The sequence below is a fragment of the Lagopus leucura genome, unplaced genomic scaffold (genome assembly GCF_019238085.1).
Source record: "Lagopus leucura isolate 7727_CA_CO unplaced genomic scaffold, USGS_WTPT01 Super-Scaffold_100015, whole genome shotgun sequence".
Lineage (NCBI taxonomy): Eukaryota > Metazoa > Chordata > Aves > Galliformes > Phasianidae > Lagopus > Lagopus leucura.
In genome coordinates, this window is record NW_024962269.1 from 123,922 (window position 1) to 140,628 (window position 16,707).

The 16,707-nt window shown below is 56.0% G+C and overlaps 1 protein-coding gene and 1 long non-coding RNA gene across 5 annotated transcripts in view; one reads left to right on the top strand and one right to left on the bottom strand.

The window, feature by feature from the left end:
- Positions 1-727: 727 nt before the first annotated feature.
- On the top strand, positions 728-11,289 carry LINGO1 (leucine rich repeat and Ig domain containing 1). Of its 3 annotated transcripts, none has more exons than XM_042875890.1 (2): positions 728-832; positions 9,353-11,289. In XM_042875890.1, the coding sequence occupies exons 1-2, from the start codon at positions 827-829 to the stop codon at positions 11,204-11,206; spliced, it is 1,860 nt and encodes a 619-aa protein (XP_042731824.1). In that variant the 5' UTR covers positions 728-826; the 3' UTR covers positions 11,207-11,289. The 3 variants fall into 3 exon arrangements, with proteins under 3 accessions (XP_042731824.1, XP_042731825.1, XP_042731823.1); XM_042875891.1 differs by lacking the exon at positions 728-832 and adding an exon at positions 1,079-1,102; XM_042875889.1 differs by lacking the exon at positions 728-832 and adding an exon at positions 7,260-8,402.
- Positions 11,285-16,707, bottom strand: part of LOC122182520 — a 111,392-nt gene continuing 105,969 nt past the window's right edge. For both annotated transcript variants that reach the window (XR_006179843.1, XR_006179842.1), the window contains 2 exons: positions 15,449-15,575; positions 11,285-11,568 (listed from right to left, as the gene is read on the bottom strand). This is a non-coding gene — a long non-coding RNA (uncharacterized LOC122182520). The remainder of the gene's footprint in view (positions 11,569-15,448; positions 15,576-16,707) is intronic.

A 16,707-nucleotide genomic window follows, 5' to 3' on the forward strand; every position in this document is an offset into this window, starting at 1 on the left:
ATATCTTCGATAGAAGAGGGGCCGATGCCGCTCGATAAATCGGCACCCACCGGGGCAGGGTTGACGCGGCGGGCACAGCGCGGAGCGCCGGGTGCTGCCCGCTGCCCGCAGCGCTGAGGGCTCAGCTTGAGCTCGGCGCCGGCCTGTGGGGATCGGCAGCGCTCAGCCCCGCGCCCGCGCAGCTCCCCCGGCCCATCGCCCCGTCCTCCCGCTCCGGCGCCGGGCTGCGGCGAGGAGAGAGGAGCGGGGCGCCGGGCAGAGGCGACGCGCGGCCCCGGCCCCTGGGGGCGTCGCTCCCCGCACGGCGCTCCCGCAGCCCCGAACCCACCGCCCCTCGGCGCGGGGGAGGCGGCGGGAGGAGGGGACTGGCGGCGGCTCCGCACCGACCCGCTCGGCTCCGCGCACCGCCCCGCGCCCGCCGGCGGCTCCTCCCGGAGGGGAGGCGGGGGCCGGCGCGGCGGCGGCGGCTGCTCCGGCTCCGGCTGCAGCCCCAGCCCCAGCCCGGCCGCGCCGAAGCAGAGCCGGAGCCCGGGCCGTGGCAGCCTCCGGCGGGGCCATGCCGCCGCCCCGCAGCACGGCGCCGGGCGCGGAGGAGAGGCCGGCGGCCGCGGTACGTCCCTAGGGCGGCCCCGCAGCTCCCCGTGCCGGAGCGGAGCCGGGGGCGGCCAGAGCCGGGCGGACCCGCGAGCCGGGAGAGCCGCCGCCTTCCCGTGCGGCCGCTGCGGAGAGGGGGAGCTGCGTTACTGCAGGTGGAGATTTTGGCGGAGGGGGTGGGGGCCGGGGGAGATGCCATTTCTGACCGAAGGAGATCGCCGGCGAGGATGAGATGCAGGTAAGTGCGGAGGCGATGCCGGGAGGGAGCGGGCGCGGGACGAGCGGGGAGCGGGGCTGTCGGGCCGGGGGGGGTGGAGGGATGGAGGGGGGTGGACGCGAACCCCGGGACCCGCCGGTGGCCGCCCCCGCCGCCCCTCTCCTGCCGGCAGCCCTCCTCGCTGCTCCCCCGGCCCCCGCCCCGCCCTGCCCGCAGCCGCATCTCGAGGGGCAGCCCTCCCGCTCCCCGGATGGAGGAGCCGAGCCGCCGGGCAGCGGATTACACATGCAGGTGGGGTACGGCCGGGACAGCGCTCCCAGCCAGGGAGGGCTATGGAGCCGGAGAGCGGCGGCGGCCCCAGCGTTGCCATCCGGGGCCGGGGCCGAGGAAAATCGCCCCACGGCTGCGCCCGGCCCCGGGCGGAGACAGGCAGGGACGCGCCGCCCGGCCCCGGGGAGCGGCCCGCGGGTGGGGGCCAGGGGGTATCGCTGAGCCCTCCGTCACCATTGGGTTCAGGGACGGCCAGTGGGGCCGCGGGGAGGTGCCGGCGGGTGGGAGGTCTGAGGGCTTCAGGGGAATCCGGGGCGCTGAAGGGTCCCCGTGCCCGGGCTCCTAATTGGAGAGGGAGAGGCGGCGGCGGGAGGGGAATTCTGACAGCGCTTCGCCCTCGGTTTGCGCCCGGCAGGAGGAGAAGGGGTTAATGGTGAAGGGGCTCTCGGGGCAGGAGGGCACGAGGGCTGCCCCGACCCCCCCCAGCCGCCGCTTGTTGCTCCGCTGCTGTCCGCGGATGATCGGATTTTTCACCTTGCGCCTCGCCGAGCGCGGATAGCCCGGAGTGCGAGGCAGCCGTGCGGCGGAGGTGCCACCTCCGGACTGAGGTGGGAGGCCGCTGAAGGGTTTCTGCCGGGAGGGAGGGACGTGCGGCAAACGCCTGCGGGCTCCGTGCGAGCGGCTTTCCTCGCTGCGGGCTCAGCGGCACCCCCCGCGTGCCCCCAACCCAGCGGTGTCCACGCAGCCCTTCCCCAGCACACGGCCCTCCCTGCAGCTCCCCCGGCAGCCGCAGAGGCCCCGTGCAGAGCACCGTGGGGTTCCCGTCCTGGTGAGGTGCCCGGGGCTGTGGCACCGCTCGGGGGCTCTCACGGGGCTCGGGCGGGCAGAGGGCGGTGCAGCAGGAGTTGTGGGAAGGGCTGCGCTGCCCGGGCACTTGGCTGGGGGGATTCATTACAAGGCAGGTGGTTACACCTCCTTAACATAGCTGCTATTGCACACCTGTAACGCAATTACTCCGCGATACCGCTAATTACCACTGCTTCATGTCACCGGAAGGTGAACGGCACGATGGAATGACTTACTGTTCCTCTGCTTTCCCGCTTAAGACAGTTGCCATAAGGATGCCAAAGTTTGTGCCGCTCGCTGCACGTAACAAGTGTAAAACCCACTGACGTGAGCTTTCATTTCAGGGCTTGATAAATCACTTTATAATATCGCCACAATCACACTGTAATTGCAGCGTAATTACAGTCGCTGGATTCCCAAGCAAACGGAGCCCATCGTTGCCCAGCGAGGACTGATGGATGCATGGGGTGCTGCCCCCAGACACTGGCATTGGGCAGGGTGTGCTGCGGGTTTGTATGGCAGCCCTTCTGGTGGCACAGGATGCAGGCGTGGTGCCCTGCACCGCAGTGGTGCTGGTGGGGTCTGTCCTGGCAGAGCAGGAATGGCTTTGGGTGGGCAGAGGGCTGTCGTGGCTCCAGTGGGGGGAGAGCAGCGAGCTGGGGACGCTTAACTCAAATCAAACAACCCAAGAAAAATAAAGGGAGAAGCCAACCAAAGGCCGTGCCCTCAATTTCCTTCCAAGCCCATTTTTCCCCGCGCCCTCTCTCTCTCCCCACCTGGGGGAGCAGAAATTGGAGCTGTGGAGGGGAACGGCCGCACACAGAGCATTGCGTGCCACTGCCACGTGCCCCTGCTCTGCATGCTGCTGGGGCTGCACCCTCATCCTGCCTTGGGGCCGCCCTGCTTTCCCTGCCCACGTTTCCAGCAGCCTGATGGGGTCCGGGTTATCCTGTCCAGTGGGGTCGGTGCCATGCTTTGGGGACAGGCAGGCACTGTCCCCCCCCACAGTACAGCCCAGCCCCAGCCCTCCCACTGCCCCACGCTGCTCGGACTTATCTTGCTAGGACCCACAATTATAATGGATTGGTTTCTTGTTTTCTTTTTTTTTTTTTTTTTTATCATTTCCGTTCCGTTTCTTCATCAGAATGCAAAACGTTAAATATCGCTCTTGTAATTACGGTTAATTTCATAACCAGCACCTTAATTGGATTGGTCTCCGATGGGGAATTCTCGCCGGAGAGAGAAGCAGAAATATTTTGGCGCAATCCATTCTTCCAGCTCATTGTTGAGATTGGAGATGTCGAGTGTGAAATGGATAACAACCCATGTGGAGCCAGAGGCACCCGGGGGGTGAGGGGCAGAGCCCGGGCACGTGCACAGCTGCTGGGTGCTCCTCCTCCCACATGGGCACGCTGGGTGCTGCAGGAACCCCTCCCTGCCCACGGGCCGTGCCGTGCCATGGCTGTCCCACAGAGCTGGCGCTGGGCCCTGGGCCGGAGCTGCAATTTGCTTCGGGAAACATGGAATTGTGCTGCCATTAGGTGCTGCCATTAGGCTGATTGGCTCTCACTCTGTTTATCCTTTTCAATGGGAAACGATACAGAAGCCGAACCGAAATGGAAACCCAGGCCTTGCATTTCCGATTTAATTTCCATGCGCTGCGTTTCCACGTGATTACTTTTGTTCTCACATACAGCCCGGAGTGCAGCCTCTGTGTTATTATCACCACCGCTGGGGAGGAGGAGGAAAGGGTGGAAAGCATCGCTTTCAGCTCAGGCGGAACAAAACCAAAGCACCGCGCAGCACCGTGCCGAAGGGAGCTCTGTGCCGTGGGGACAGCCCTGCTCTGCCGTGGGGACAGCCCTGCTCTGCCATGGGGACAGCCCTGCTCCTGCCATGGGGACAGCCCTGCTTCTGCCATCCCATCCCATGGCACCCTGCAGCTGTTGGGTCAGGCTGGGGGTGCACAGACCGGCCCCATCCAGCAGTGTAGGATGGGGCTCCGCTGTGGCTCTGTGCTCTTTGTTTGTATCTAATGTGTTTTATTGTTGGATGAAACAATAACAACAAATAGAGGCCCTGAAGACAAGCCATAAATAATGCAGAAATCAAACAAGCAAGAAAGGGGAAAGAAAAAGGAATTCTAAGTGTGAAATCATCACAAAGAAAGCCGGGCTGGGAAGAGAAATCTCTGTGTTCACCATCACTCGTGCTTCCCTTCGCTGCCTTTTTTTCTCTGTTTCTCTCTTTCTGGACATTCCTGCAGCGCTGTATTCGTTATTGTGTGAAGGAAGCAATAATTGGGACAGGTGGAGATGTGGCTCACAGGAAGGCTCTGGGCAGGAGGCGGACAGAGGGCACAGCGATGCTCACCTGCTCTGTGGTCAGCCCCTTCCAAAGGGCTGTGAGGCCACTCATTTGGGGCAGCAGTGTGATTATACCAGGGCCGGTCCCAGCCAGAGGTAAATCGGCAGCTTCCCTGGAGCTGTGTCCTCTGAAGTCCTCTTGCTGTTATCCTAAAGGTTTCCGGGGAACGATGCAGTGCTCCGGATCAGCCTTTTTTTAGGGCATTGCGCTGGTTGTGGGTGTATTTTAGGATAAAGCGTGGGAACAGAAGCGGTGCTGTGAGTACGGGCTGACCTTAAATGTAACGTAATGGATGTGCCCACAGTCTCCAGCAGCAGCATCGCTCCGTGAGGCTGAGATGAGCCTGGTCCCCACCTGCTGCAGCTGCGCAGCATCGGTGCCTCCATCCAGGGCTTCACCTCAGAGCAGGGCTGGGATGCAGGGGTGGGGGACCCAGACTCTGCACAGCAAGTTACACCCCAGGCTGCATGGGAGGGCATGCTGCCCTGACCCCACAGCACAGAGGGGATTGTGGATGGGCTGCAGCAGCTGCCTCTGTCCCATGAGGGCACGGCGAGGTGAGCACTGCCTTCCCAATGTCAGCGTGACCCTGGCGCCTCTCCCAGGAGATGCTCCTTTGTCGTTCCGGTGCAAATGTTTCCGTAGTCGAGGAGGCTTTTTCCATCCCCTTTCCACAGCTACATGAAGGGAAGCACAAAGCTCTGCACAGCCCTTCAGTTCCGCTCTGGCCCTGTGCTTGGTGCTCACTGAGCTGGGTGCCTCGTGCTGAGCACCTCCAGCAGCCCATGTCCCCAGAGGTGGGTCTCTCAGAGGGGAGGCTTACTGCCATAAATAAAATGAGAAGCCCCATTTGGACAGCTGGTGCATGTCCTTGGACTGGGGAAGTGATCGTCCCTCTGTAGTGGGCTCTGGTGACGCTGCACGTTGAGTGCTGTGTTGGGCCCCTCACTGCCAGAAAGACATCAAAGCCCTGCAGCGTGTCCAGAGATGGGCAGCAGAGCTGTGAGGGGTCTGGAGCACAAGTGTTATGAGGAGCTGCTGAGGGAGCTGGGATGGGTCAGTGTGGAGAAGAGGAGGCTCAGGGCAAACCTGACTGCCCTCTCCAACTCCCTGACAGGAGGTTGTGGTGAGGTGGGGGTCGGCCTCTGCTCCAGGTAACAGCGATAGGATGAGAGGTGATGGCCTTAAGCTGTGCCAGGGGACGGACAGGTTGGATTATCAGGACGAACTTCTCTGAAAGAGTTGTGAAACAGTGGTGCAGGCTGTCCATGGAGGTGGTGCAGTCACAGTTCCTGGAGGTGTCCCAGGTTCGTGGAGATGTGGCACTGAGGGATGTGGGCAGTGTGCATGGTGGGATGAGTTGGGGTTGGACAAGATGATCTTGAAGGCCTTTGCCAACCCTAATAGTTCTGTGATCCTTCACAGTCCACCTCCTGCTCTCCTGATGACCCAAGCTTGAAACATCTCCAGGGCACTTGCTCCCAAGGCAGACCCTCAGGGGACATCCCCCAGCAGACACAGCCCTACAGGCACTGCTCAGCTGCGGGCAGCCCTTGGCTGCAGCAGTTTGGTGTGCATGGAGCAAGGCTGGCTCTCAGCCTGAGCTCCACGGTATGCTGCACCTTCCCATGCTCATTTATCTCCTGCTAGCTCAGGGCTCTGCACCCGAGGCATCCACAGCTGCCTTTGCAATTACTTATTGATCACTTGTCAGGATGTTTTCTTTGCTGATGGGTCACTGAAGCATGTGCAGCCAAAGAGAGAAAAAAACCTTGAAAAACGAGGGAGCAAAGGTGTAAGGAGGGTGAGCAGCTCTGCACAGCTGTGATCTGAGCGAGAGGGATTCAGCAGAACCATGGAGCTGATGGGATCTCCTTGCCAGCACCCTGCTGACTTACCTCCCCGGGGCAATGGGACTGCTGCACTTTGGGAGGAAGAGCCATAGCCATGGGGAAGCCCTTTGCGCAGCAGTCCCATGGGTCGGGAGCTGTGGGCACCTGGTGCCAGCCAGGCCATGTCAGTGCCGGAAGGGGATTTACATCTTGATACTTCTTCGTGCTCTTTTACAGCCCCGGAGCAACTGCCACGGCAGATCAGGTTGCGGCGCACCTATTCCAGGCTCCATCTCGGAGCAGCTGAAAGCAGATCCTGCAGCTCAGAGATCCTTCTGTGCAACCTCCCGGAGCGCTGCGCATTCCCAAGCGGGGAGATGGTGCCACCCCACCTGGGGTGGGAGCGGGGAGATGGAGGAAAGAGGCCGTGAATTTGCACTGGGCGCAGAGGGAGTGATGGAGAGAGGCGGAAATGGGCACGAACGTGTTTGGCAAATTAAAGCTTCTCCCTTTGTTTTGCTGCTTTGCAGATAGCTACAGGAACACTTAGTGCAGAGCCCAGGGTCTGGCTAAGCAACTCTTCTAGCAGCGGGAAAGGTTGTTAAATATTTATTTGTAAACCTGGAGTCTTTATCTCTAAAATGTAGTCAAGTTCAATAAAACTTGATTTAGCCGGAGCAGCTTCGAGGACAGCACCGACTCCGGGAGTTGCATCCCAGAAGCTCCGTGCAAAGGCGGTGGTACAGAGGAGGGGTTGAGCTGGGGGCTGACCCCCTGCCCACACCTATAGCCACAGCCCCACCCTCAGCCGTGCCTTCAGCCGTGCCCCCCAGCCCTGCTTTGGCCCCGCGCACCGTGGGGCCCCAGGGATTTGGCTCGCTCCGTCCTCGATTGCCTGCGTCGCTTGATGCTCTCGAAAGCATCTGGTTCAAGGGTGAACGTCTCACGCGCTGTAATTTATGAATGCCAGGTGGGCTTAGCGCTGACGCGGGGGTTTTGCCGCTCGTTTGCTGTCGGCGCAGCAGATTGCATGGTGCAGCTCCAGTCCCAATGCTGGGCACCCTGCGGGCAGCAAGCACGGCACAGCTGGGGCGGGGAGGGAGCAGCACCCTGGGGTTGAGCCCAGGCGCACGGTGGGGCTCCTCGGTGACATCCCAGGGTTGGTTTCTCTGGGGATGTTCCTCCTGTGTCCGTCACAGCAGCACACCCCGCTCACGTCAGCAGCCTGGCCCCAGAATAGCATCTTTCCTCCCAGCTCAGCGGGTACTGCCGCATTTAGCACCGTGCCCATGGGCCATCTGTGCCCCTCGGCAGCTCTCCCCCAGATGGGGCTGTGCCTCCGAGCTCCCCGTCCCCAGGCAGCGGGTGGCGAGGGTGGGTGCTGGATGCCATGTCTCTGGGCACTATTTTTTCCTTTGGTTTGCACTGATTTGATATTTGTGTGATGCTAGTGATTCCGGCAGCTGCTCCCTTCTTATCGATTCACTTTCTATGTTGGTGCCAGAGGGCTGCAGTGCTCCCCAGCTGGTACCAGCTCGTGCATCGTAGCCATCAGCCCCGATCCCAGCTGAGCACTTGGGGTGGGGGTTCAGGTGCTGCAGGGTCAGGCAGGGTTCAGGATCTGCCTTGTGGCATGCCTGGAAGGGCTTCACCTACTGTATGGCCCAATGGAGCCATGGAGGATTCCACAGCACACAGCCCAGCCGGAGCTCAGCCTGCCATGCCAAAGCCTGCTGGGCTCCAAGATGGTGCTGGTGGATGGTTTTATGCCCGTCCAGGATCGCTCATCCCGAAACCTTAACCTTGCAAAGAAATGCTGAATTTATTTTTCTGCATCAAAAGTTATACTTATGCCATCTAGCTCTATGAAATGATGCATATAAACAGACACAATTAAAGTAACGCACAGAATGTATACCAGGCCCATAAATAGTGCTGCAGTAGGGAAAGTAATGGACAGTGCATGTAATGAGGGATATAAAGCAATGCAGCGATAGACATAAATAGCGTTGGTAGAAGCAATGCAGAGCCTACACATAACAATAGATATAAACAAAGTCCAGAGTAGCTGCTCATCTCATTTGTAACATTAATATGATTTGATTCCTCATAGCAGCTTACACAATAAGGGAAGGAATGCCATGGAGGCAGTGAGGGAGAACTCCTTTCTGTCCCAATCCTGGACAGGAGCTGCCCATACAGTGCCCAGGGAAGGCCACCAGTGCTCCCAGGACAGGCAGCAGAGGGCCTCACAGAAGGCCTGGAACCGGGAAATGGTGAGCTTGGAGGAATGCAGCCCTGAAGTTGGCTGACCACAAGATGTGTTTTGAGATCATCAATGAGGGATGCTGTACCCGATGAAGCACAAATTTCCTATGCAGCCACAGTCTGCAGAGTCCCAGTGCATAAGGGGAGCTGGCCTCTTACAAGACCCCCAGTGTCTTAGATGCACTTGCACAATGGCCCCATGTAGGGACACTCAAAGCACACTTCTGTCTTAGAGATAGATATGATGGCCCCTACGTAGCTGCGTGCAAAGTGCACTCAGTGTCTTAGAGACAAGAGCTTGATAGCCCCTATATAGGGGCACACAAAACACACCCAGTGTCTTGGGGGGGGGGGCGTAGGAGCCCCTCTATCAGGCTGCACAAAGTGCCTCAGAGGAGTCCCTATCTGGGGGGGTGCAAAGGATACCCAGTGTGTTAGAGGCAAGAGCTCTATGGTCTCTAACAGTGGCAGTGAGTGTGCCCAGTATCTTAGAGACACACACAGAGCAGTCCCTATATAGAGGCACACAAAGCACACCCAGTGTCAGAGGCACGTGTGTAACAGCTCAGTGCTCCTGATGTCTTAGAGGTGCACAAACTATGTGTAGGGGCATGCACCTCTATATAGGAGCATGCAGAGCACACCCAGTGTGTTAGCTGTGCGCTCACAACAGCTCCCTGACATGGTGTGCCATCTCTTGCCCGTGTGTGAGAAGCCTTCCCGTTGTCTTAGTGTGTGGTGATCCCTCTCCCTGCTGTGTTCCAGCCTCACACCGGCCACTGACCAGTGTCTCATCTGGTACTTTTTGAGGATTCTGAAATCAAAGTGCCAACAGAGTTCTCACCTTGTTAGGTGGCAGATAATGTCACCTCTACCGGGACGGTAAACCGCCTTCCTCGTTTCTGCGCAGTGTTTGCTCACCTCCAGCTTTTCTCTTTCTCTGCCCTGTGTTTTGCAGGTGAGAGATAGGATGTTAGCTGGGGAGGCGAGTATGCGCAGCCCAATCCTGGCCTGCTGGCAGCCAATTCTCCTCCTGATGCTGGGATCCATCCTGTCCGGCTCTGCCACGGGCTGCCCTCCGCGCTGCGAGTGCTCTGCCCAGGAGCGTGCTGTGCTGTGCCATCGGAAGCGATTCATGGTCGTCCCGGAGGGGATCCCGACGGAGACCAGGCAGCTAGACTTGGGTAAGAACCGCATCAAGACGCTCAACCAGGATGAATTTGCCAACTACCCTCACCTTGAAGAGCTGGAGCTAAATGAGAACATTATCAGTGCCATTGAACCTGGGGCTTTCAACAACCTCTTCAACCTCAGGACGCTGGGGCTCAGGAGTAACAGACTCAAGCTGATCCCCTTGGGGGTGTTTACTGGACTCAGCAATCTTACCAAGCTAGACATTAGTGAGAACAAAATTGTGATCCTCCTAGACTACATGTTCCAGGACTTGTACAACCTGAAGTCTTTGGAGGTAGGGGACAACGACCTTGTCTACATTTCCCACCGGGCCTTCAGCGGCCTCAACAGCCTGGAGCAGCTGACCCTGGAGAAATGCAACCTGACCTCCATCCCCACGGAGGCCCTGTCTCACCTGCACGGCCTGATTGTGCTGCGGCTGCGCCACCTGAACATCAACGCCATCCGGGATTACTCATTCAAGAGGCTGTACAGGCTTAAGGTCCTCGAGATCTCACACTGGCCCTACTTGGATACCATGACATCCAACTGCCTGTACGGGTTGAACCTGACCTCCTTGTCCATCACCCACTGCAACCTGACGTCCATCCCGTACGTGTCGGTGAGGCACTTGGTTTACCTCCGCTTCCTGAACCTGTCCTACAACCCCATTGTCACCATCGAGGGCTCCATGCTCCATGACCTGCTCAGGCTGCAGGAGATCCAGCTGGTGGGAGGGCAGCTCACCACGGTCGAGCCTTTTGCCTTCCGTGGCCTCAATTACCTGCGCATCCTGAACGTGTCAGGAAACTTGCTGACCACTCTGGAAGAGTCGGCCTTCCACTCGGTGGGCAACCTGGAGACGCTCATCCTCGACAACAACCCCTTAGCCTGCGACTGTCGGCTGCTGTGGGTTTTCCGACGGCGATGGAGGTTGAACTTCAATAAGCAGCAGCCCACCTGCTCTACCCCCGAGTTCGTCCAGGGCAAGGAGTTCAAAGACTTCCCTGACGTCCTCCTGCCCAACTACTTCACCTGCCGCCGGGCTCGGATACGGGACCGCAAACCTCAGCAGATCTTTGTGGACGAAGGCCACACGGTGCATTTTGTCTGTCGGGCAGACGGGGATCCGCCACCCGCCATCATGTGGCTTTCTCCCCGGAAGCACCTCATCTCGACCAAAACCAACGGGCGGCTCACTGTCTTCCCTGACGGCACGCTGGAGGTGCGCTACGCTCAGATCCAGGACAACGGCACCTACCTATGCATTGCCAGCAACGCGGGTGGCAACGACACCATGCTGGCCCACCTGCACGTGCGCAGCTACTCCCCAGACTGGCCCCACCAGCCCAACAAGACCTTCGCGTTCATCTCCAACCAGCCCAACGAGAGCGATGCCAACAGCACACGTGCCACCGTGCCTTTTCCCTTTGACATCAAGACTCTCATCATCGCCACCACCATGGGCTTCATTTCTTTCCTGGGCGTCGTGCTCTTCTGTCTGGTGCTCCTCTTCCTGTGGAGCCGGGGGAAAGGCAACACCAAGCACAACATTGAAATCGAGTACGTGCCACGCAAGTCTGACGCAGGCATCAGCTCTGCCGACGCACCGCGCAAATTCAATATGAAAATGATTTAACCAGGCAACTATTTGCAAATAGTTTTGGTTGGGTTTTTTTTTTTTTTGGTTCTTGTTTTTTGTTTTGTTTCGTTTTTTTTTTTTTTTTAAAAAAAAGAGAACATATGAACAAATAAAAAAATAATTTAAAAACATTGGTACAAACATACCGACCTCTCTCCTTCCACCACGCCCTCCATCCCAGTCCAAACTCTCTGCACCCGCACCGTCACCACCTCTTTCTCCTCCTCTTCTTCTTTATACCAGGAAAACATTCAGCCGATGTCTTCAGGACTCCTGTGTTTGTAAGGACTTTGTCTGATGGACTCTGGTGTCAGATATAATTCTGAGAGGGAAAAACAACAAGGGGGGGGGAAAATAAACTAAAAAAAAAAAACAAAAAAAAAACAAAAAAAAAGAAATAAAATCAATAAAAAGTTACAAACTTTCTTCTGTAACTTTGATTTCAATAATTATGAATTTTTATGAAAACTTGAAATAATAAAAAACCCTATTTCCTATAGATAGTTGGAATGCAAAATCTTGACTTCTGTATCTCTGGCGACTGCTCGGTTTCTCCCCTCTGGAGCTGTGGTCTCGGAGGCACTTTCCAGCCGTCTTGCACAGAACAGCCCCAGGCAGTGACTCTCCTGCTGACATCGAGGGCTCATGCTGCCCACAAAATACACTTTCCTGGTGCCCTAGGCCCTGCGCAGCGCACCCGGAGGAATTCAGCTTCTTTGCCGAGGACTGGTTGTATTTTTACAGCCAATTCCCAAATGCCCATCAGAGTGGTGAGCGCAGCCCTCAAAGCCCAGGGGAGCAGGGCCGAGTCTCTGATGTGCGTAAGGAGCACACAGCAGGGCTGTCTGCCTGCCCTCTGCGTGCAAAGACTGAAAGCCCCAGTGCAGATGGGGATGCCTGGGGGTCCGTGGGAGAGGATTGTCTGCCCGCCGTTGCCAGCAGCACAGTTGTCTCTCCTCTCCAATGGACATCGTTCCCCACAGGCAGGGATGCTGCAGTGCTATAGCACAGGGCAGGCAGTGCCCTGCTGGAACCCAGCCTTGCAGCACCCAGCAGCACAAGCAGTGATGGGTCCACTGAGGTTTCCTTCCTGCAGTGACTCTCACAGAGGATTTGGGCGCATGACAGCTGGCAGTCAGACTTGCAAGCACCCTCAGGCACGTCCGAGGGAATTTGGCTTCCAGGCTCGTCTGGAAATATGAAATTACACACATATATAAATAAACACGGACACGAACACGCTGCCTGAGCCAGGGGGGAACAGCATGGAGGTGGGGCAGACTGCCCTGATGCTGCTGTGGGTCGCCTATCACCATGGTGTGTCAGGCAGAATTTCTTCTCAGAAAGAGTTGGTGATGTACCGAAACAGGCTGAGGTGGTGGGGTCACCCTGGAGGTGCTCCAGAACCGTGGAGATGTGGCATTGAGGGATGTGGTCATTGGGCATGGTGGGGTGGGTTGGAGTGGGACAGGGGGATCTTAGAGGTCTTTTCCAACCGTAATGATTCTATGATTCTTTATAGTGTCAGTGGCACCTCAGGGGATGAGCCCAGATTTGCATGCTTGGCTTGTAAAGCACTTAAGGAGTCTTCGGGGATCAAAGTCACTACAACATGATAAAAAATAAGCAAAAGGAACCTGGAGTGCCAACAGAGAAAAGAATGGATTTTCTTTTCTTCCAGCGATGTGCTAATCTAGGAAAAACAACCTGAAACATCTGTGCTCATGGGAAGAGGGATTTTTTTTTGCTGGTTTCAGCTTTCCATTCACCTTGAAACAAAACATTTTGCATTTCTTTCTCCACAGCAGGCTTCAGGAGCTTCATGTTTTAGCTTCTCATCATCTCTAACCCATCCTCCCTTTTCAGTTCTGAAACCCAACTATTTTTAAAGCCGTTTGCTTTGTGTTTTGCTTTTTGAGAGAGTCAAAACACAATGGCTTTTTGCAGGCTCTCCCTCCCACCAGTGCTTAGCCACCATTTGCAGTGATCCAGGAGTGAACCCAAAGTAACAAACCAGAAGTGCCTGCAGCTCCATGTGCTGCAGTGGCCAATGGACGGACCCAGTGGTGCTCCCTGGAGATGAGGAGCTGTGCCCAGCACCACTGTGGACCGTGCTCTGCCCCACACAGGGTGTGCACATTCCTCTGCCCAAGCTGTGCCAGGATGATGGTGACAACTCAATTGGCAGTTCAACAGACACCAGAAGGGTGGAGGGGTTTCCATGTTCCTGGGCAGCTATTAACACTGCCGGTTTGGAAGAGCTTTTTAATTGACTCGTTATCCCTTTTTAATGCCATAATTAAAAGAGCTAATTCAACACACAGAGATTTAAATAATAATAATAATAATAATAATAATAATAATAATGCTAACAAGCAAGTCCAGCAAGGTATTTGCAGCGCACAGCAGTATCCTAGCAATCAAAGGGAAGGAATCAGGTCTTAAAAGGGAGCTTTAGGAAAGAAGAGAGAATATGACTTCTGCTCTGTACAAGGTCCTGCAGCCCTCTGCCCCTTCCCAGGCACCCGCACAGCCTGAGCACACAGCTGGGGGTGTCCCCAGGAGAGCCACCCCGTCCTCATTAGCTGCTCCCCTATCAGTGCACCATGCACTTCTTTATCTTTGATGCTCTGTGAGCTGGATCATTTCTTTTTCTCAGTCACCGGGTGATTAAAGCAGATGGATGGAGCAGGAGAAAAGCATTTTAGAAGGGCCAGCATCTCAGATCAGCAATTTTCATGGCCATAAAGATGGGGAGGAAAAAAAAAAATAGAATAAACTCTTTCTCTCTCTCCTTTGCTGAAATTTACAGTGTGTTTCTATTGCAGTTTAACCAGTTGAGAGCAGGGGCTGACTGCCAGCACTGCTCATCAGGTAACCATGGGCTGTGCAGCACAGATAGATGCTTTTCACTTTATTTTTTTTTATAAGGATAAATAGAAAGCTTTATAAAACAGCGTAAAAAAAAACAGGAAGAGGTGTGCTTAGGGCATGGAGGAGCTGCCCAGCTCCTCACGGCCTTCCCATTTCTATCAGGCTTTATCACTACCCCATTTTTTTGCTCTGTTCCCACTAACTGCCTTCCTCTCTTCTCTCTCCTTCAGTCAATCGTTGACTTTTTCCCCTTTTCCTCCTTATCATTCTGTGCACCTCTCTCCCTGCTGCCATTCCTCTATCCATGCTCTCCTTGCTCTCCATGATCTCCTCTCATCACACACCTCCCCCTCTGCTCCCCTCAGTGGGTCCCATCCTGCACCCTGTACATGTAGAGGATGCTCCATGTCCTTCTTGTACTGGGGACCCCAGGCCTGGACACAGTACTCCAGATGGAGCCTCACAAGGACAGAATAGAGGGGGACAATCCCATCCCTTCCCACTGCCACTGCTCTGTTGATGCAGCCCAGGATGCCCTGGGCCTTCCAGACCCAGCACACTGCTGGATCATGTTCAGTTTTTGTACACCAATGCCATCATTCCATCATAGAAAGATGGGTCGGGCACAATCTGCCCTTGGTTAAGCCACACTAGATGCCTCAGATCACCTCCTCATCCTTCACGTGCCTTAACATCTCTTTCAGGAGGACCTTCTCCATGATCCTCCCAGTCTGTAGTTATTCAGGTCTCCCTTTCTTAACAATGGGAATGAAGGTCTCCCCCATCCTGCCCCATCCCCTGCTCCCACCTCACCACTCCTCACTATCTACATGCCCCCTAGCCCTGCCCAGCTCTCTGCCAGACCATGCCCTGTAGCCCGTGGCACCCGACTCTGCAGGATGGCACAGAAGGGCCCTGCACATGTGGGTGAGCACCTTGGAGGAGGTGGGGGCTGCAGCGCTGCTCCACCCTGAAGCCCTGCTCCTCCAGACCCCAGCACCAGGCCTATGGCTTCCTTCTCTATTTTCTGGGTCCCTATCTGCTTGCTTATGAAAGATTTACTGCAATTCTACTGCTTTATGATTAAAAGCCATAAATTTTACTGGGCCTTTTTCTTATTTTCCATAATCTTCAGGATTCAAGGCAATCAAATTTTAACTGGAAAGCATGGGCTGTGCAGTTAGGTCCCACTGTAATGGGGAACGGTTCATTTCCCAATCCACCTTCATTACTGAGCTACTAAAGAAATATTGCCCCGTGAAGGGGATTTTTCCTCTTTCCCTTTAAAACAATGCACTCAGCTGAGCCAAGGATCAGAGGAGCAGTGTGAACCTCAACAAAGTACAGCGTTCCCCCCCACTGCACCTGAGGTTTCTGGGCTGTTTCCTGGTGGACTCGGGCAGTGCTGGGGGTCCCTGTGTGCCCAGAGCAGGGTGCAGGATGGTGGCAGTGGGTCCCATCAGCAAGCAGCTCCGCAGACTTCATCATGTGCCTGTTACAATCCAGGTAATGAGACATTTCGGTCAAATGAGCTAATTTATTCCAGTGGCACTTTAATAACAAAATCAATAAAACTACACTTCCCAGCAGGGCTTTTTCATATGCTAAAGCTTCAGCATATCACCTGGATATTCTAAATTCTCTCCCTGAAATAAAGTGCAAAGTTTAGAAGACAGATGACACCATTTGCAGCACTAGCAGGATAATGCCCTAATAAATCCAATGCCACCTGGGCACTTTGGAGCTGTCACACACTGCGTGTGGTGGCCACACGTTCCAATGACGTTCAAAAGCAGCAGCTCAGATCAGACAAGACACCTCCCTTCTCCCTGCCCTCCCACCTCACCATCCCCCCAATAACCCTACGCTGCTTTACCACCACTCCCCACACCCAGCCATGCCGACGTCCCCCAGCAGTTCCCCCTCCCCTCCTTGTCCCTCCAGCTCGTGCTTCCTGAGCCTATCAGTGCTCCCCAGCCCTGAGAGCTGCAAAACCAATTAGCTCACTACAAAGGCTGAGAAATAATTAGGGACTCCAACGAAAGCACAAAACTAGGGCATCTCGCCTTAAATAACTGCCAGGAAGTCTCTCTCTGCGCTGACGATACCCTGCAATTGCCTCAAGCAGCTGATCAGCCCGCTTGCTGTCCCTCAGCTCCCAGCCCAGCCATAATCACTGAAGGTGTCTCGGTCTCCAGCTCATCCCTCCCACAGGTGCATGTGCTCTGCTGCTCCCAGGCACTGAAGCAGGCAGGCAGCCCCATGCAGACGTGGGCACTGCTGGTTTGAGTGCTGCCATTCAGTGGTCCTCCAGCTCAGGTTTTCCCTGGGGGAGCAGCAGGGAAGCAAGCACTGAGCACAGTAAATATTTTGGAAGAAAAGCAGTTGTTTGCAACATTTCTTATCCACTTGCCTCCAGGATATTACAGAAGTTGTTTCCCTATGCAGCACTACTGCACCCATCCCATCTCATCCCATCCCACCCTATCCCACCCTACCCTATAGCATCCTATAGCATCCCATAGCATCCCATCCCATCCCACCCCACCACCTCCCATCCCATCCCATCCCATCCCATCCCATCCCATCCCATCCCATCCCATCCCATCCCATCCCATCCCATC

Bases quoted from the DNA above. Each gene is read 5' to 3' on its own strand.
- LINGO1 (XM_042875889.1), top strand. From the start codon at position 8,268: ATGGAGGCAGTGAGGGAGAACTCCTTTCTGTCCCAATCCTGGACAGGA. The intron at 8,403-9,352 runs GTGAGCTTGGAG...TGTGTTTTGCAG, and splicing joins AGGCCTGGAACCGGGAAATG to GTGAGAGATAGGATGTTAGC.